A 20659-nucleotide genomic window follows, 5' to 3' on the forward strand; every position below is an offset into this window, starting at 1 on the left:
TAGGATGGGAGCAACTTGGGAAGACAAGACACGTAAAACCAAATGGTGCTTGCATAGCCTTGCACTTTTTGCTGTCACTGATTGTACTTGTATTAACACAAAGGCTTGCAGCCCAAGTTCTCCTTCTGCTCCGTCAGGCACAAAGCATGTGCTTACGACATCATGGCCTCCTGTTACAGGAATAACTATGATATTATTGTGACTTCACATCAGGATTTCACAGTGGCAGTAAGTAGGGTCTGGGAACTACAGATATCTTCCAACAAATGTATCTTTGGGAGAGAGCACAGAGTTGGAATGAAAGGTCTGTAGGCTCAGAAACACGTGCCCTTTAAGCAGTGGCCTGAAGGAAAATGAGGGGGAGGAAACAGATGAAGCCTGCTGCTTTATTTTGGCTGTAGACTGGTGTATCACTATACCATTAAAAAGAAGTTGGGGTGGGAGGAAGCATAGGAGGTAGATCTGTGCAAAGCTTCGGTAGGTGATTCAGTTCAGAGAAGATTCACCCCGATTTGGGGACCACAAGTCCGAATATGAATCGAACCAGAAGACCAAGTAAAAACTCTGAATCGATTCGAAGCAACCAAATCAATTTGGAAAAAATTTTGGAAAAGATTCAGTGATTTGGAGATTCGGTCATAGACTAAACAGGCAGCTGACAGCTGCCTCCAGCTGGTAAGGCTGATGGGGTTGGGGGAGGGGGCAGGGGAGGGATTGGGACTGGGGCTGGGACAAACTGCCCGGCTGGGGCAGTGGGGCACATTACTTGGGGAGAGGGGTGTGGTGGGGGTGGGATGTGGGTGTGACAGCGCTAGGAGCAGGGGCTCTGCCCTGCTGGTGCCTGCAGTGTGGGGTAGTGGGGGGCAGCAGGGATCGCCTCCCCCGTGACTGGCACCTTCACAACAGCTGCCCCATGGAGTGGGTGAAGTGTGGCTTGGCAGGGCGCTATACGCTGTCTGGGAGCTGGGGTGACTCCACATGTCAGCTGGAGCCTGGCAATGCTCCTTTCCAGCTGTCCCAGCTCCCAGACAGCACATGGCCAGCTGCCATGCAGGTGCCAAACGGGGAGGAGGGAGGGTGATCCCTGCTGCCCCACACTGCATGGAGGGGCTCTGCCATGAGTGCCCAAAGGCTGCAATTGCCGGTGCTTCAGCCAGTGAGTGCAGGTTTTTTTTTTTGGTTTTTTGTTTTTTTTTTAAGTGCCAGGACTAGGCTGGGGCCAGGCAGGGCAGCCATGGGGGCTTTTCCCACAGCTCCCCTGCCCAGGGAGAGGCAGGCACAGCCGGAGGAGCCACCCAGCTGTGCCTGCCTCTCCCCGGCTGATCCAAATCATTAAATCTGTCCAAATCAGCACTGAATCTTCTGAAGCTGATTCGGCCAGATCAATTCAGGACAGTGATCCGAATCTCCAAATTGAATTGCTGTCCTCTGAATTGGATGAATCTGAATTGAATACTTCCCTATTTGCAAAGGCCTAGTAGGAGGTGTGTGTGGAAGCTGCTGAACAGAAGTGCACATCAGCTGAATCAATGTAACAGTTTTATTTGCGGACTTTTTATAGTGACAGGAGTGAGCTCAACTGCTGTAACATTAAAGCTGAATGAAAACTGATTTAACCTTGCCTACATGGTCAGATGGGTCACTAATTGGCTGGAGGGTCGCACCCAGAGAGTGGTGGTGGACGGGTCATTTTCAACCTGGAGGGATGTGGGCAGTGGGGTCCCCCAGGGCTCAGTCCTTGGGCCTGCACCATTCAACATCTTCATCAGCGACTTGGACGAGGGGGTGAAAAGCACCTTGTTCAAATTTGCAGACGACACTAAGATATGAGGAGAAGTGGGCACGCTAGAGGAGAGGGACAGGCTACAATCAGATCTGGACAGGTTACAGGGGTGGGCGGATGAGAACAGGATGGGTTTCAACACTGACAAGTGCAAGGTGCTGCACCTGGGGAGGAAGAACCAGCAGCATACCTACAGGCTGGGGAACTCCCTTCTCGTCAGTGCAGTGTCAGAAAAGGATCTTGGTGTCATTCTTGACTCCAAAATGAATATAGGCCGACAGTGTGGGGATGCGGTCAGGAAGGCCAACTGCACCTTGTCATGCATCCACAGATGCATCATGAACAGGTCCAAGGAGGTGATCCTCCCCCTCTATGTGACATTGGCCAGGCCGCAGTTTGAGTACTACATCCAGTTCTGGGAGCTGCACTTCAGGAGGGGTGTGGACAGCATGGAGAGGGTCCAGAGGAGAGCCACTTGCATGATCAGGGGGCATCAGGACAGGCCCTACGGGGAGAGGCTACGGGACCTGAACCTGTTCAGCCTCCACAAGAGAAGGCCGAGAGGGGATCTGGTGGCCATCTACAAACTGGCCAAAGGGGACCAGCAGGCAATGGGAGAGTCCCTGTTCCCCTGAGCATTACTGAGAGTAACAAGGAATAACGGCCATGAGTTGACTCAGAGTAGGTTCAGGCTAGGTATCAGGAAGCACTACTTCACAGTCAGGGCGGCTAGGATCTGGAACCAACTTCCAAGGGAAGTGGTGGTCACTTCTACCCTGGGGGTCTTCAAAAGAAGGCTAGATAGACACCTTGCTGAGGTCATTTGACTCCAGCATTCGTTCCTGCCCATGGCAGGGTGTCAGACTTGATGATCTGCTCAGGTCCCTTTAGGCCCCACCAACTATGAAACTTGCATTCATTTCTCTCCACATCTACCTGTATAGGAGTGAGCACACAAAGCACTTACATCAGTACAGTGTGATGTGCAGTAAACCTGGTGTAATTTAAACCAGTATAATTTTTCATCAGTCTGCAGGCGCAGAGAACCTATACTACTGGCAGAATGACTGGCCACAGCTTGGCCGCTACCCCAACCAGCCCACGGTCTTGCCCCCTGTCTCCACACCAAGTGTCAGAGCAGAACCTGGTCTCACGTCACAATGAGGTGTGAAGTCCCACTGTGCAGACTTCCTCCCCACAAGCTTAGATGCAGCGGAAACCTACCACATGTTCTGCAGTATGTGCCGTATGGTGCCGGGGGCAGGATTTGCGTCCATATGCAAGTCAGGGGGAAAGAGAGATGATTTGAATTTTCTACATGATTCCAAATTGCTAGTCATGCCCCCAGCAGAGAAATCACTGATGGTTTGGATTAGCTAGAGGCACCTAAAGCCCCCTTACATTTTTTTTATGTTGGTGTTACATATTTCAGGGCCTTCACAAACTGGAAGTTGCAGTTAGTGCATATGCATGGAAAATATGCTGACGTGGGTAATGTCTCAGTCACATATTCTCTTTTCACAGCAAGTGCTTAACCATTTTGTCAGAGGAAAGCAAGTCCCAGGAGAGAGTAGGATGTGGACCAACGGGGTGAGGAAAGGACAGTTTGAGATTCAGGAAATGTAGGGGCAAGAGGGCAGTATGTTAAAGCATTTTAGGGAAAGTGAGGGATGTCATTTGGAGATGACAGATTGAGTCTGCTTGTAAAGTTTTAAGACGTGAGTTAAGAAATACATGTACTGTTCCCGGCCCTGTTGTCTGCGCATCCTTGGCTTTCCATTGCTCACAGCCAGTTACCTTTTAACCTAATAAAGCCACCTCTTTTTCCATCCTCAGCAAAACTAGCCTACCTCATGGCTCAGATGCAGCCAGCTCAGGTCAAAGCCCCTCAAGGTAGACCAGGGCCTCCAGGTGTTCCTGGCAAGGAAGGACTCCCAGGAAGACCTGGCCCTCCGGGAGAGCCTGGCCGACCTGGGCAAACGGGATCTGAAGGACCACCAGGGCCTGTGGGTCCAAAAGGTGAGTGAATCCACCAGTCTGTTCCAGCAGCCTGTGCACCCTTTAAAGATGCCACTTTGCTGCAAGTATACACAGTACTTTCTCTAAATACAGAGCATGTAGTGTTTTGCTGGTAAATGGAGCTGGTTTAAATATCATTTGGTTCTGTTGATTCCAAAAACAGAGCAGTTATCAATATTTTCAGTGAAATGTTTAATTAACTTGTTTTGTTTCGGAGTCTTATTCCTAAATCTAGTCCTAAACAGGACAAGAAGTGATGGGATTAAATTGCAACAAGGAAGACTTAATTTTGGTATTAGGAAAGACTTTCTCACTATCAGGTACTTAAACATTGGAACAGATTACCTGGAGAGGTTGTGGACTCTCCACCCCTGGAAATGTTAAGTGCAAGCTAGACAAATCATTGGCTGGGACAGTTCAGACAAGGATGATTTTGTCTTGAGTAGGCAAATCATGTAGTCTAATCATGACTTCTTAAGGTCCCTCCTAGCACTGCATATGATTCTAAGGGGTTCATTTCATCATTTGGGACAGAACTCCCCTATATCTGGCAAGACATTTAAATATCCCTGCTTTGGATCTAACCGAGCATCATCAACCTTTGCCTTAGGCTGACTTCTCATTGCTCAATTACTGTAACAATGTGGGCCACGGCCATCCAGAGCTCAAATAAGCAGTGATTCAGTCCCATGGAGTGGTTCAGTTCCACTCTGGCTGTCGTCCATCGATATGCTCAAGTACGCATTTCACTTTAAAACTGTAAATAGTGCCCTGGATCTGAGTGGGGCGATATCCAAGCTTAAAGCTAAGCACATGGTAAAGTGCTTTGCTGGACCAGGGCAGAGAGCTCAGTAAGTTGCAGAATCAAGCCTTAGGTGGGTAGACCATTATGTAAACATCCCAATCTAGTACCCTGACCGAATTGTGCAAAAGGCATATGGTTTCTAGAGTGGATTCCTAACTAGGCTTCCCACCATGCCACTTAGGAGTGACCTTCAGAAAAGGACTCAGTCTTCCTCTGTTACCACTTGCCAGCTAAACAGCTCAGCTATGCACTAAAATTGGCCCAATGTCTTGTGCACCTCTCCTGCTTAACTTACCTGAAGTGATGTGGGCTTCAAAGGAAAATCATAAAGAGCAGCCCCTTGTCTGTCTGTTCAAGCTGAGGGATGGGGATTTCATAGACATTGGGGCTGGAAGGGACCTCAGAAGATCATCGAGACCAGCCCCCCGCCCGAAGGGCAGGAAGTCAGCTGGGGTCATAGGATCCCAGCAAGATAAGCATCCAATTTACTCTTGAAGGTGTTCAATGTAGGTGCTTGAACCACTTCCGATGGCAGGCTGTTCCAGACCTTGGGGGCTCAGACAGTAAAGAAATTCTTCCTTATGTGCAACCTGAAATGTTTTTGTAGTAGTTTATAACCATTCGACCTCATCATCCATTAGGGCGCTCTGGTGAACAAATGTTCCCCCAGATACTGGTGGTCTTCCCTGATAAATTTATAGGTGGCCATCAGATCACCCCTGAGCCTGCGCTTTTCCAGGGAGCCCCATGGCTCTCAGCCTGTTGTCGTAAGGTCTGTTTTCCTGATCTCTAATCATGCATGTGGCTCTCCTCTGCACTCTCTCAAGCTTCTCCACATCCTTTTTGAATTGTGGAGCCCAAAACTGGATGCAGTACTCCAGCTGCGGCCTCACCAAGGCCCAGTACAAGGAGAGAATGACGTCCCGGGATTTGCTTGAGAAGCATCTATGGATGCAAGCCAGCGTTTTGGTTGCTTTACTAGCTGCTGCATCGCATTGCAGGCTCATGTTCATCTTGTGGTCAATCATGACCCCCAGGTCTCTTTCTTCCATGGTACTAGCCAGCATAGCACTGCTGAGCCTATAAGGATGCTGCAGGTTTTTCCTCCCAAGGTGGAGAACCTTGCATTTTTCAGTGTTAAACACCATAAGGTTCTTGTCCATCCATTTGCTGAGCCTGTCCAGGTCAGCCTGGTTTGCCCTCCTGTCCTCAGGTGCTTTGCCCCAAAGTTTGGTGTCATCGGCGAACTTGGCCAGTCCACTTCTGACTCCAGTGTCCACATCATTGATGAAGATGTTGAACAATATGGGTCCAAGGACAGAGCCTTAGAGGACACCACTGGTCACAGGGCACCATGACGATTGACTTCCATCAATTACCACCCTCTGGGTCCGACCACAGAGCAAATTTTCCAGCCAGTGGATCATGGTGGACCCAAGGCCACAATTGGCCAGTTTCGCCAAGAGTTGATCATGGGATACCAGATTGAAGGCTTTTTTGAAGTCAAGATATATGACATCAATCTCTTCTCCCTTGTCCAGGTGATAGGTCACCTGGTCATAAAAGGAAATGAGATTGGTCAAGCAAGACCTACCCACAACAAACCCGTGCTGGCTATCCCTCAGGGTGCTGGCATCAGCCAGTCCATTAAGGATCACCTCTTTAATAAACTTTTCTAAGATCTTCCCTGGGATAGAGGTCAGGCTGTTGGGCCTATAGTTTGCCGGATCCACTTTCCTCCTTTTTCTTGAAGATAGGCACCACATTGGCCTTCTTCCAGTCTTCGGGCACTACATCAGAGCACCAAGAGTTTTCAAAGATCCGTGCCAGAGGCTGGGCTATGATGCTCGCCAGCTCCTTGAGTACCCTGGGGTGTAGATTGTCAGGGCCGGCTGACTTGAAGGTATCCAGCCTCTCAAGGTGTTCCTTTATGAGGTCCACATTGATAGAGGGCAGGGAATCTCCCTCACCCAGACCTCCCTGTCCCGTAGCGGGCATGGGCATCCCATGGGACTGATGAAAGCCCAGTGCAAAGTACCCATTTAATAGGTTGGCTTTTTCCTGGGTGTCAGTTGTCAGTTGTCCCATCTGGTTCAGCATAGGTCCAATGTTGCCCCTGCTTTTCCTCCGGCTCCCCACATATCTGAAAAAGGACCTTTAATTGTCCTTGAAGCTCAAAGCTAGTTGGAGTTTAGTTGCAGCTTTGGCTTTCCTGGTTCGCTCCCTGCAGGACCGGACCAGTGCAGAATATTACTCCTTGGGATGTGCCTAATGCTTGTATGAAGTATACAAAGGATGGGAGAATTTCTTGATGTCTCCAACTGTTCAACGCTTTCTCAACCCATCCCTGCCACTGGCCTTCATCACAGTAGATACCATGTGTCAAAGAAGTGATTGGTCCCAAACAGCATCACTCCACACAACTTCTCTAATCTCCTTACCAGGTCCTGTCTGAGACTGTTGATGATAGGTATTTACTTAGCAGAATTTGCAGGGCTGCAATGTGAGCACTCCTGCTATGGCCATTATGTTTTCTTGTATTACATTTGGGTCTAGCAAAACTATTCAGGAGCTGGGACCTCCTTGTTGGGTACCTTTGTTTTATGCCAATCATACTAATCATTTTGGTTTTCTCTTGCCAGGTGAAAGAGGCACGAATGGTGAAAAAGGAGAAGCTGGCGTTGGTCAGAGGGGTGAAATAGGTTCTCCAGGGATTCCAGGTGTGTTGGTCGTTCCTAAAACCAGGTCCCACACTGTCTCTCAAGATAGGCTCAAGGTCGGACATCTGCCCAAGCATAGGTGGCCTCTGGGGTTTGTGTGGTAATGGCAAGCTGGTATCTTTATCAACAGCCCACAAGGGAATGAAGTAGCAAGCTAAAGGTCCAGCTGCCTTTGACACCCAGGCAGAATGACCCGATCTCCCTTTCGCAGCTAGCCTGCTGGGGTGGTCTTTGTGTTTGCATCAAGATGGAGGCCCAACCTCATGCCTCCCAAGCTATAACAGGACATCTTACTAGCTGTGTGCTCCTCACTTCCCTTTTTCAGTGGATTAGTTTGGGATGCTTGTCAGCCTCCCCAAACCTTGTAACAACAGAGTGCAGCTGGTACCTTGCCAGCAAGTAGAGGATCACATCTCAGCCAAATGCCCAGACTCTAGGGTTTTTCCAGATGTTGGTAAAGCCTCAATATAAGCCTTGTGTTTGAGGCAGATGAGCATAATCCTGGGTCTTTATCAACAGATGTGCAAATATTTGATAGCCATTCAGGTTGAAAAGCCTTTAGTCATCCCTTCCTCACACCCTTATTCGCTGCCAAAAGGGAGCCAGCGCTGTGCTTCAGGACTCTGTCTGCCGCGATTGGCACGCGGACCTCATGTTGTGTGAAAGCAGCTATGCACAGAGGCATGTTCAGTAGCCACTCCAGGTGGCAGCTGAGTGAAAGGCAGGGAAGTGCACTGCTTCTAGCTGCATGTGGGGAAATGGTCCAGACTGGGCTTGATACATCATGACGGTCTTGAGCCAAACATCTGGATGGGGCCCTTGTTTCATGACACAATGCTGTTGAGTCAACCCCTGGGAGCAGTGCTCACCCAACATGCTGTGTTTATATTTTAGGCCTCCCAGGGGAACCTGGCTATGGCAAAGATGGGATGCCAGGACCACCAGGCCCCCAAGGTGAAGCTGGGGCGCCTGGCCTCATGGGCCCACCAGGACCTTCTGGAGCCAATGGACAGTGCGATCCCTCTCAGTGCGCTTACTTTGCAAGTCTGGCTGCCAGGCCCAGCAACGTCAAGGGACCCTAGAAACTGCAGCCTAGGGACAACCTCTCTGGACTGATTTCTAAAACTTGAATTCAACAATCCAGCTCCTGGATTTCTTTCCTTGCATTTCTTTATGGGAGGCCTTTTAGACGATGATAGCCAACAAATGCTGCCGGTCGGTCAGATTAGTATTATAATTATTATTAATTATTATTATTATTGTTGATGTGAGAAGTGATTTTGTTTTTTGTTCTCTCTAACATCAGGGAATGTTAAAAATTAAGAGTAAAGGTTTAAAAATATATATATATATAAATATATATGATATTGATTTATAGCATAGCTGTCACTGTTTATATAGAAATTGTTGTGGTGCCAAAAATAAGAGTTCAGCTGGTGAATTCTTGTCTGAACGTCAGTCACCCCATCCTCCCCTTCTCCCACCCCCAGAAAGATCCCAAGTGCTCCATTCAATCCATGGTCATGCCTGTGAAACGGGCTTGCAACGAGGTTGTTAGCACTAGCTGATAATTGCTAAGTCGCTGGGGGAAAATGCCATGCAGAGGCTGGCAAAGAGCGATGCCTTGCATTCAGCTCACAATGGACAATCAGTTATAGGCAACAGGCTCTGGGTTTCCCAGAACAACCATGTTAAGTTTAACATTCTTTTGCTCATAAAGGACACAAACTTTAATCATTCGAATCCACTTTATAGGCTTTTTACAGCCTTTTTACAGGCGTGACAGTAGGGCTCTGAATAGAAGGTAAGACGCGACATCCTGCTCTGCACGTGTTCTCCCATTACGCTCCAGAGGTTGTAGTCCCAGCATGTGAGGCTTTTGCTCTTGCTGCCGAAGAGAAGCCTCTGCAAGCCACTGGAAAGTTTGTCCTCCTTCAGTTCAGATGACATTTTGTGCCGTCTTTGCTGTAAATGGCTAACGTCACCAGCTAACATTAATAGAGGGGTCTTCCATGTCTGGGCTAGATGTTATGTTTGGATGGAGCATATTATGGGAGGTCAGTCTAGATGGACTGTATTGTGGAAGGGATCCAAGAAGAGGCTGGAGAAATGTCTCTTTGAGATGGTTTAGGAATAGTGAGCCCATCATGCATCAGTGCAAGGGTTGGAATAGATGGCCCTAGAAATCCCTTCCAGTCCTATGACTGTGAGAGCTCCCTCCTTGCCTGCGAATCTGAACATCTGAGTGCAATGTGCAGCCCACCATTTCTGAACGACGCTGTGCACAGCTTTGGATGTAAGGACAATATGTCAGAGCTGATCCGTAAGAAGGCCTCTTACATGCAGTGGGCAGTGCTGATAAGCATTTGGAGAACAAATGAGTTAAAGGAAGTGTTGTAGGCGTGTCAAATATCCCACCCAGAGACTAGCTGTTGAAAATATTTGGGCCGCAAGGCTGCAAGAAATAAACTTAAATATATACAGAGAGTAAAGAGCCTGTTCTGCCAGGCTGGGCTGGGCAAAGACATTCACTTCCATCGTAGATTCTCCCTCATGCTGAACACATTTATTGAAGCACAATCCCATAAGCAAAGAGACAGCTTTTCCCAAGCAATCAGGAAAGATGAGCCTCATGCACACACTTCAACACAAAGCACCCTGACTGTCAGAAGTGCTCTGAATACAGTCACTTGCCTTGTTCTCACAGAGGGAAGGGGTGTTGGGCCTCAGTGGGCACTGCTGATGTCTGCACACTTTTGCAGATCTTGTTAGATGCCAAAATTGAGTTCTCTTGGGAGGAAAAAAAGGGCATTTCCAAGTTATTTAAACTGAGCAGAAGTCACTTGGGGAGAGTGTGAATCCATTACAGCAGCGATTCCCAAACTCTGACAGATTGTGCCCCACCGATTTTAAAACGATGCAGCCTTAAGTACTACCAGCCAATTTTTCAGTTCAACCTTAAGTACCACCAGCACATTTTTGTCCTATAAAATAAGGATAATAAATCTGTTAACGCGAACCACTGACAGGTGATCTGTGTACCACTGGTGGTACCCGGACCGCGATTGGAAACTGCTGCATTGCAGAGTTGTAACGATGGTGCGTCTATAAACAGAGCCATTTTGCCACTTTGCAAACTTTCCTCCCCCCACATAGCATATGATCTTTTCAGTATGAAAAATGCAATAATGACCGTATCTCCGTATGGGAGGAAAGAAGTCTTTCTGCTGTAGATTGCAGTGGTGTCATTCCCCTGCCAATACACAGTGGTTCATTGTATTTTATTTTACCATGTTCTTTGCCATATAAAGACAATAATGGTGAACATTTCATACATGGAAGAGTTAATTACTTATGGAGTAACTTAAGGAAGTGTATCTATGCTGTGCTTCCTCTGATAGGTCAATTCTCTGTATTTAAACCATTGAAATGTCTAATCGGTGCAGCAAACAGTAGGCAGGCATGTTGATCACACAGCGCTTTGCAGTACCAGGCTTTCTGTGCAAGGCTAGGATACAGTCCACCTACTATAGCGATAACATAGGGTGAGTTTCACACTCAAGAGGTGCCTCCTTGATAGCACAGAACGTCATTTCTGATAGGTATCATGGCAGCGGCCGGGTTGTGTAGAGGTCAGGTATCTTAACTGGGCCATGTTAATGTGACATTTAACTCCTGTCATTTCAGTAACTCACAAGACTCTTTAAATCATATCTAGGAATGCCTCTGCACCTTCTGCTTTGGCTTTAACAAAGTCAGCATGATGTACACAGTGTAAGTGGGAAATACATACAAATGTTCTTAAAATAGGCTCAAGGCCTTTTTCCCCTCCATGAGATTGTGCAGTGGAATCTCATTTTGAGGCTCTAACACAGGATGCAGTTGCTTGAGAGAGGGAGAAGAGGGTGTTTTTTTTCCCCTTTGCAATCTCTTGAACTCAGAAATCTATGCACTTTTTGCCAAGAGGTGGCTACTATTAAAATAAAAGGCACTTCTGCAATTTGAGCGGCAGTTAGCAAATATGAATAGAGGATGCACAGACTAGATGCTTGTGACATGCCCCTGATTTCAGTCCATGCTCTTCCTGGGACACTGAGAAAGCACTCCAATGGTTCTGCTTTTCTTTCTCTATCACTGCTTGCTGTAGCTCCATGCACTTGGTTACAAGTGTGTGCTATGGCTGTCTCATTTATGTAGCTTACCCATCCTCATCAGTTGTGACCAAACCCTTTACAAGCCCCTCTGAATTGCAGGAGGGCAGGAAATGGCTTGCATAAGAAGAGAAGATCTTAAAGAGAGTGGTGTTTGGTTAAAATATGGGCAGAATGTCATTAATGCTGCTAGAGGGATAATGCCGATCGCACCAACAGTTAACAATACCCTGTGAACTGGCGCAAGCACTTCGCAAAAATAGCACGTGTTCCTTGTGGAGCAAACCTGTAATATCTAAGCAATAACATCCAGAGGAGAGGATTGGCCCACAAGGATCACCTAGGGAGAACAAGCCCTTCTTAAGGTAAAACTTCATATCACGGGAGATATAGAAATACACTGATGAGAGTATAGCCTTGATAGAGAATTCAATAAGAAACTTCCTGTTGCTATGAAACACAATGGGAACAGGCCCAGTGTGTGCAATTTGAAGTGCAGGTCCCAACATCCAAAATAGACTTAATTTAAAGAGTGTTGAGAAATCTTCCCACAGCCCCCAGTGGGCATTTCTTTAGACCCCAATCGCACATGTCCTTACACGTGGGCTTTACTGAGCAGGTTTGCACAAATAGAGACTGAGGAAGGACTGGCTTGGTTGAAGTGCTACAGAGACGAACCTGGGGCTGACCATATGTTGAATATGAGCCAACAGTGTGCTCCTGTTGCAAAAAAAGCCCTCAGCAACCTGGGTTGTATTAATAGTAGTGTCACTTGCCAATGAAGGCAAGTGGTTCTTCTGCTCTGTTCAGCACTGGTGAGGCCTTACCTGGAGTCCTGCATCCAGTTTTGGGCCCCATGCTTGAAGAAGGATGTGCACAGCTTGGAAAGAGTTCAGTGCAGGGCAACCAAAAATATGAAGGGCCTGGGAGGTAAGACTTATGAGACTTATGAGGAAAGGCCTGAGTTTATATAGCCTGGAGAAGAGAAGCCTTGAGAGGGCATTTGACAAGTCTTCAAATCTCTGAAGCGTGATTATAGAGAGGATACACATGGGCTCTTCTCTCTGGCTGTAGGGACAGGACTAGGAACAACGGCCTCAAGCTGCAGCAGGGAAATTTGGGCTGGGGCTTAGGAGGAACTTTCTGACTATGAGTGTGGTCAGGCGTTGCAACAGGCCACCTAGGGAAGTTGTGGCATCTCCAGGCTTGGAAACTTTCAGCAGCAGGGTACACCGACACTTGGAAGGGATGGTTTAATCAGAGGGTGCACTAGATGACCTTGCGAGGTCCATTCCAGCTGTGCTTTCCTATGATCCTACTCAATGTATCATAAGCAGGTGCAAGGGGGCTACTCCAAGGCATACAGTTCAGTAAAGGAGAGGGGATCAGTGCCTTATTGAATTACCTAGCATATGCACCCGGATCTGACATGGTATGCCTTAACCTCTCCGTGCCTCAGCATCCCTATCTCTAAATGGTTGCATGATCAAGCCCTGTGATGTCCATGGGATGAGAAGTACTAGTGTATGCAAGTGCAACCTATCACAATATGTCTATGAATGGAGCTTGTGGTTTGTATCTGAGCATCGCTCTCCTTTTTTCATCAATGCAGTCCAGCATTACTGAAAACAGGGCATGCTGATTAAATATGATTAGGGATACAGCCAACATTTTATTTATATATTAAAAAGGTGCTAATTATATTTGAGTTTTATGGCATCGTGTGATTTTTTTTTTTTTTAATGGAGTGTATAAATTATTGTGGTTGTTAGTAAATAAGCTATTGTTCAAGCATTTTTAAAAACATATTTTTATTATTATTCTTTTGCCTATTAAATGAAAACCCCAGAATTATTTTGGGGGAAAGAAACGTGTGCGTTAAATTATTTCAGGGATTCTTATTTGTGGTTAAAAGTCTTTCAGCCTGAATTAGCTTTCTTTCAAGGAAGCTCTCGCTGGCATTTAATTATTTTCCTTCCCTGCCATTTGTGAATGGTTCTTTGCAACACAGTCTCATGGTGCTATTTTACTGAGCTCTGTTTTTTTTTTTCTTCTCTTGTTGTTGTTAATATGGGCTTATTAAACTATTTCAAATTGACCAGCTGTTCTGCCTGTTTGTTTGGAAATTTGTGCTCACCAACAGAAAACAGAAGAGCAGAAGGGTAAAACGAATGATTTTGTGGTCTGTAAACATAATGTTCTTGCTGCATCGGTGTCGTACTCGAGGGTCTCCGCTCAGAGCCCTAGGCACGATGGGAGGCTACCGTATGAGATATTAGCATCTTTAGAGGAGAAGGACACTGCAGTGGTCTGGGGCCACCTCGGGGCTCAAAAACATTGGGTTCAGTTCTCTGCCTTGCCGCAGACTTCCTCTGTGTTCATAGAGAAATCATTCAAGTCTTGGAAAAGTCGCTTCAGATCCACCACGAGCCGAACTAGTCTGGGAGGTGCCGGCGTTTCTTTGTGAAGCTGGGCCCCAGCCTAGATATGGCTCAGTTGTAAGGCTAAGGCACAAAGCTAGGCAGGGTGGCACCTTCTAGACTAACTCATTCAGAGAGGCCTTAAAGATAGCAAAGCTACATTAATGGGACCATGTTGGCATGCAAGCAAGAGAGGAGACAAACTAGAGCCGTACCCCCACAGCGAACAATCTTGTCTAGAAATGCGGGAGATGCTTCCCAAGGGTATGGCTGCGCTCGGCTTCCTCGGTGACACGGGGACCCGTATCTATAGTGTCACCGGAAAATCGCTGTCCGCAGCCGACTTGAAGCATGCTCTGGAGGGACTTTGCTAGAACGGCATTTCCTGGGCAAATTTTCCACGCATGCTTTCTTAGGCAATGAGGGGGAGATGCATGTCTTTATGGCCAGAACCAGCTGCAAGAGCTCCTATGGGGCTGAAGTCTTATTTGGTTTTTGTGCTAGCGTCCTACCCTGGGGGTGAGCACTCATCTGAGGACCACGCAGCATGCTGGAAACAGCCAGCAGGAGCAGGAAGAGGGTTCCCTGAGTTGCTCCACTGCCGATTTGGTGCCTGCAGATGAGAGATGGTGGGCACGGTGTCTTTGAGAGCATCCTTTGGCGGGATTTGGCTCTCATCCCGAGTCTCCATTTTGCGGGGAACCAGCATTTCTGGTCAGGAATTTTTCCTCCACAAATGAGACTCTGAAGCATGGAGGCTATTTTCATTCCAGGGATATGTTACCTTACAAGGTTACTGAGCCCTTCCTGCCCCTTAAACAACACGTTCTCTCTATTGAACCTCGTGGCGTCTCCTTGGACTTCCTCCAGACAGAAGCACTGTCAGTTCAGCACCAAGATGGCATCCTTCATCAATATGGGTTCTTCTGTCTCTAATTTCATTTTAGGCAAGGGCCTAAGCCATGCCCATTGAAGTCAGCAGTGTGCGTTTCATTAAACACTGCTGACCTCAATAACCTCCAAAACTGGGGTTGTTTTCCCAGAACTGACCCTCTGTATTATAGTGTCACAAACGTGGCATTTGGGGCTAATCTCAACAAATGCCTATATAGTAGCCACAGACACTTCAATCCCAGAATCTGAAAGGGTGAATACAGCCTTGTAAAACTACTTTGCAGTGGTTAGTGGTTATCTTCCTTCTTAGAAATGGGGAAAATGAGTTTGCAGGCAGCTTAGGACCTGATTTTCAAATGTGCTGGACCCATTGGCACTTCCACTGAAATGTCTAAGCTGGTCTTCTCCTCATTTGGAAATAAAGCTTTAAGGCCCGAGCACCCAACTCCCATTGGTATCACTGGGATTTAAGCACTTAAACAGGAATGAGATGCCCAAATAAGTTTGCCTGAGGTCACGTGTATATCTGTAGCAGAGCCAGGAAGAGTAGAAATAACTCCCCTGACTCTGCTGTATGCTTTTATCACAGGGTCCTAGTGCTGCTGTCACAAAACCCCCTGGAGCTAGTTGCACAAAATCCCCTGGAGCTAGTTGAACCACTCTGGGTGTGGATCTGAAGACTCACTGGGGTTGGATCTGCTCCTCAGTGAGTAATGAAGACCCACAGGACCACAGGTCATCCCCCTAGTAAAAATTGGACATAAAAGGGACCCCAGCACAAGCCGCTGCTAGGCTCAGCTCGAGAGTTTTGTTTTGCTTTCTGAAGTTAGACAAAAGCTCTCCCATGTCTCACTGAGTTAGACAAAGAGCACAGAGGAGGCTGTGCTTGTTCAGTGGGCTGGGCAGTGTGTGCTACTCTAACAAGGGGGGGGAAATTCATCTGAGCCGGAAGACGAGTGTTTGCTCAATGGAGGTAACTGAGCAACCTTGAACACCCGATGTGTGCTGAGAACTTGCTTGGCAGAGTCAGCCAAGAGTCGAGCATTCAAGAAGTCAGCAGCGGCCGGCAGAGAATGTGACACTCCCCTAGGGACCTTATTCCCCTCTGCTCACCCCTCTCTGCTTCTGGAGGAAGCATGCATCCCGCTCACTTCTTCGGTGCCGTCTATGCTAGCTCAGACCTGCAATGGAAGTACCTTGTGGAGCATGATCCTAAGTATGAAGGACGGAAGAAACTCAAAGTAGAAGGCAAGCAGCTGGTGTCTTTGCCTCGGCAGATCTTCGCCTTGGAAGCCCTGCAGGTTTTAGAGATAAGCCCAGAAAGAAAGAGCTGTCTCCAGTACAGGATGAAGCTGATCCCCCAACAAATCAGCCAGCTGAAGAATCTGACCCTCCTCTACATGGACTCCAACAACTTGAAGGAGATCCCTGCTGAAATCGGCACCTTGAGCCGCTTAGAGAGACTCACCCTCAGCAACAACAGCCTGCGCTCGCTGCCACGGGAAATTGGGCAGCTCCAGAAGCTGCACAGCCTCCACTTGGCCAACAACAGCTTCACAGAACTGCCGCCCCAGTTGTGCCAGCTGAGAAACCTGGCTTTTCTGGACCTCAGTGACAACCAGATCAGCTCCATCCCCCCTGGCATTCAGCACCTGGAGAGTCTGGAGACGCTGCTGCTGCTGTTCAATTCTCTGGAGCATCTACCAGGAAGTATATGCGTCTTAAGAAATTTATGCACTCTTTGGCTAGGCAATAACAAGCTCAGATCCCTTCCTGCCAACTTTGGGGAGCTGGTAAACTTGGACTGGGGTTATAATTACTGTTCATGTAACTTTGAGGGAAACCCACTGGATTGTCCCCCCCCAGAAGTGTGCAGCAGAGGCCCACGGCAGATCAGGGAGTACTTTTCTTCTCTGTGTAGAGAATAGAAATGATGGGGAAATGTCTTTGATGGGTTTATACCAAACCATCCAAATCTTCCAGCATAATGGAAAAGGCTGGTACAGTTAGAAAGCTGAGAGACTTAGATGGCTTATGGTTATTTTATACCACTGTTAAGCAAATGGTTGTATACATCCTCCAAGAAATATTTCAGGAGTGGATGGGATCTTTTCATTACCGGTATTTCCAGTCTCAAAGGTTTCTCTCTGGCAATGATATTGCCTTATGGGCATGAAGAAGCTAACTCTTTCTAATTCTGTGGGTACCGTGCCAGTCACACTTTTGATGGTTGTATAAATCTTTACAATGGGCATGGCTTAGGCCCTTGCCTAAAATGAAATTAAAGACAGAAGAACCCATATTTGAATAGAAGAGCCCATGTTTGAATCTCAACCTGGATTAGGTTAGGCTGAGATTGGGGGCAACATTCAGGGCCAAAGCACAGTATCAAAATCCTATAATGTGTCCTATGCCCATGAGTCTCCTCACATTTTGGAAATGCCTATCAAGAACCATAGGGAAGAGATCCAGTGATTTGAGTGCCATCCTTTTGGAAATGGGAAGGTGCTTGAGAGTCCAGATACGGTCTGTCCTTGATGTAAAAGTGAGGAAATAGATGCATCTAATGCTGCATTAAAAGAAACATCCTCCATGCACAAGGCCCATGATGCAACAGAAAAGAGTCAGGGAATTGAGGCTGCTCTTCTCAGCTCAGTTGACATAGTATCAGGTCACACCTTGGACAGGTGAGGAGATGGAGAAAGGAACGTGTGACTAAGTCACTTAGACACGTAAATCCTACACTATTCAGCTTAAACTTTGATCTTGCAGCTGACTCTAGACGACAGCCTCTACGTGGCATCTCACTGCAGCCTGCCGGGTGAGAACAGCCCAACCACCAGCAGTTTGTTTGCAGGATATGGTCCTGGGTATTTGCCTTGCTGAGGGGCATTTGCAAACTCTGTTCAGCCTTTGTGAGGAAAAGGAGGTAGATGGAGAGTATCCAATGACGCCAGAAAGGTTATTTCTTATCCTCAGCTGGGGAGTTTTCAGGTTTTTTAAACTAGAAGCACCCAAAACTGGAAACCCATGAAAAATATAAGGCAAAATAATAATGGTGCCTCTAGTAATTGTATTCCTCTCTTTCATTCACCATGCCCAGAGGCGTTGTCCGTCTATTGACTCCTGTGAAATCCTATGAAATATGAACTTTCATTTCTACCCAGGAGAACTTTTACAATCTCTTCTCCAATGCCCTATGAAGGGTGTTTGTGCCTGAAAGCTTGCAATTAAAGAATTTTTTTTTTTGCAAAATCTTGTTGGTCTAATAAAAAATATCATCTCTACTACGAGTCCTGATTCTCTTTCATTCTTGCATTCTCTCTTCTAAACTTTTAGCCTTTTTTTTTTTTTTTTTACTTTGTATCACTGCATCCTGTTTTGTCTTGCTCTCGTTCTTTTGCAGCTCTTCTTATTTTGATTCTCTCCCTCCAAACTCTCCTCACTTTTCTCGAAAATGTTATTTTCTTCCCTGCTGTGTCCTTTCTGGCGCCTCTCATCTGGCCGCAGTCCAAGCGTGAGCACAGCACACGGCAAACTCTGCCTCTTCCGGAGAGCTGCCGGGCTGTCAAACCTGCTGGGGTTTGAACGTGTGGTTTCAAGGATCATAAGTACAGTATTTAAAACACTGATCCTAGGCATGTTAAGCCTCCAGCTTGATCATTTTGCTCTCCCTATAGCAGGGATCAGCATCAAAGAAAGTGAGTTAATGCCGAAATTCGTTCTGGTGCCGAGGCAACTTCTGATGCTCTGAGTGAGAGCTGACTTTTTTTCTGGGCTTTCTCACTGAATCTATCCCTGGCCTCAGGAAAACAATACTTCGCCTGTCCATCTTATTCCAATGACACGGCAAACCAGTACAGCAGTACGCCACCCCTATGTGATGTTGGTGATGTGCATAATGATATATTCACTTGAAGCCAGCATTAAAACAGCAACTTGTAAAAGTCATGTTCAAATGCATGATAATTCATCGCTGGACAGGGACATTTGCATGACAACAGCTTTCAAAGGCAGTGTTGTCTGGGCCTTTAGGACACGTGAAGAACAACATGCTGGAGACACAAAACAGAGGTACAGGGGCATCCTGGTTATTCATGAGGAGTATTACTGAGCTACCTTATCAGGGTCATTGGTTATGTCAATAAAGGTCAAGAGTCCCCAGGAGGCAGGAACAAGTGGAAGGAAGGGAGCAGGGACATGAGTTGCAGGTGACTTACAGCCATAATATTTTGCAGACGTGTAACTGGAGACTGTTTGTGAAATAAGGACTGGGGAAGTTAGAGATGATAGAACTGGGAACAGTGGGGCCAGGCTCTGTGGCTATAGCAGAGAAGTATCAAAAGAACTGGTTTCTTTTTTCCCCTAATTGCCACCATCTCACTTTTTGGCCTTGATCACGTCACTTAAACTGTTTTGTGCCTCCTGCCTCCCATGTTAGATGGGCATAATAATCACCAGCCATGCAAAGTGCATCTTGGGTAGTGGTCCACGCAAGTTCAGTGCAAAATAACAGCGGAAAGAAGACCTCCTCCTTGCTCTGCCGGGGTGTGTGCATGTGTCTGAGGTTGTTAGTTCTCAAAACCTCAAGACGAGATTCTCCATCTTTTGCTGCATAAATCCTTTCTAGGAACAAAATGCCAGCCACCCCTTTAGGAAGAAAATTTCTGGCAATTCCAGCCAAACTCCTGCAAGCCCCACGAGCTCTGCAGAGCTTTAGCAATGTCTTTTCCCTCTCCGTTGCTTTGTGCTTGAGCTTCCCATTTGGGCTGCAGGAGCCCTTCTGTTCCATGCCATTCCCTCTTGGAAAGCGATCGTGCCAGTGAGTTCCCCAGGCATGACTAATCTTTCTGATTTATGGCTGCATTAAAGCCAATGTTGTCATAGGCTTCAGTGGGGAAGTCTGAAGGAGTCACCACGGTAGGGCTCAAGAGGGGTTTCTAGAAGCTGGGAGCTGAAGCGAGCAGGGATTCATTTTCAAGCACATTGAGTGATTCCCCTCTCTCCCACTCTCTCCTGCCCTTGTGAGGTCAGACAAGAGTGCTGGGGCCTGGTTTTCCCATCAGCAGTGTGTGCATGGATGTTGCTGCAAGCCAATAGTAGAGGCACGTATGTAATTAGCAGGGTGACACAGATCCTGATGTGCTTTGAGTAAAGACACTTGATTCACCTTCTTCTTCCCTTGCTCTCTTGAGTGTAGTTTAACAACTGCTTCCTGTCCTGGCAGCAGCATGACATTGCCGGCTGTTCATCCCCCTGCTTGACCTGAGGCAGGTTCAAGGATGCTTTCGATGCACCGGGCATTGTGCTTGGTCGTTGCTCATCAGGGTTGTTCCTGAAGCTTTTAAGGATAGGTTGGATGAAGGCTGTTGAATGTCTTTGGCCCTGTGGGCTGAATCCAACCCCAAGGCTTCTTGCAGACCAGATCCAGGCCATAGGGTTTCCCATGGGCTGAATGACCCATGAGTGGCAGTGGCAGCAGTAATCCCCGTGGCCATTAGAGCCACTATTGTAGTGCAGGTCTGGAACCCAGGGGGTTAATGCCACTGCCACCCACCCTCCCTCTTTTCCCCATCACTGATCTTATCCACTGTGGGTGACCTGGATTTTGGCAGCAATTTCGGCAGGGCTCTGGTAGGCACAGCGATGAGCCCCTTATGCCAGATGGATGCTTCAGTCTATGAGAAGCTCTGTAGGCCAACTAGTCCATCTGTTCAGGATAGATGCAGCCCATAGGCCATGTGTCTTGGATGACTTAGACTGAGACAATTCTGCCTCGAGCAAGCAGTTGGCCAAGTGACCTCCTGAGGTGCCTGCTGGCCCTACTGTTCTGTGATGCTCTGATTTGAATGTGAATTGATTCACAT

General features: G+C 47.3%; 1 protein-coding gene across 1 annotated transcript in view; it reads left to right on the forward strand.

The window, feature by feature from the left end:
- Positions 1 to 13576, forward strand: part of LOC132243251 (collagen alpha-1(XXII) chain-like) — an 80512-nt gene extending 66936 nt beyond the window's left edge. Inside the window, exons 36-38 of the mRNA XM_059723713.1 lie at positions 3620 to 3802; positions 7250 to 7327; positions 8222 to 13576. Coding sequence (XP_059579696.1) covers positions 3620 to 3802; positions 7250 to 7327; positions 8222 to 8409 — 449 coding nt within the window. The 3' untranslated portion in view covers positions 8410 to 13576. The remainder of the gene's footprint in view (positions 1 to 3619; positions 3803 to 7249; positions 7328 to 8221) is intronic.
- Positions 13577 to 20659: the final 7083 nt, after the last annotated feature.

This window comes from Alligator mississippiensis, chromosome 3 (genome assembly GCF_030867095.1).
Source record: "Alligator mississippiensis isolate rAllMis1 chromosome 3, rAllMis1, whole genome shotgun sequence".
Lineage (NCBI taxonomy): Eukaryota > Metazoa > Chordata > Crocodylia > Alligatoridae > Alligator > Alligator mississippiensis.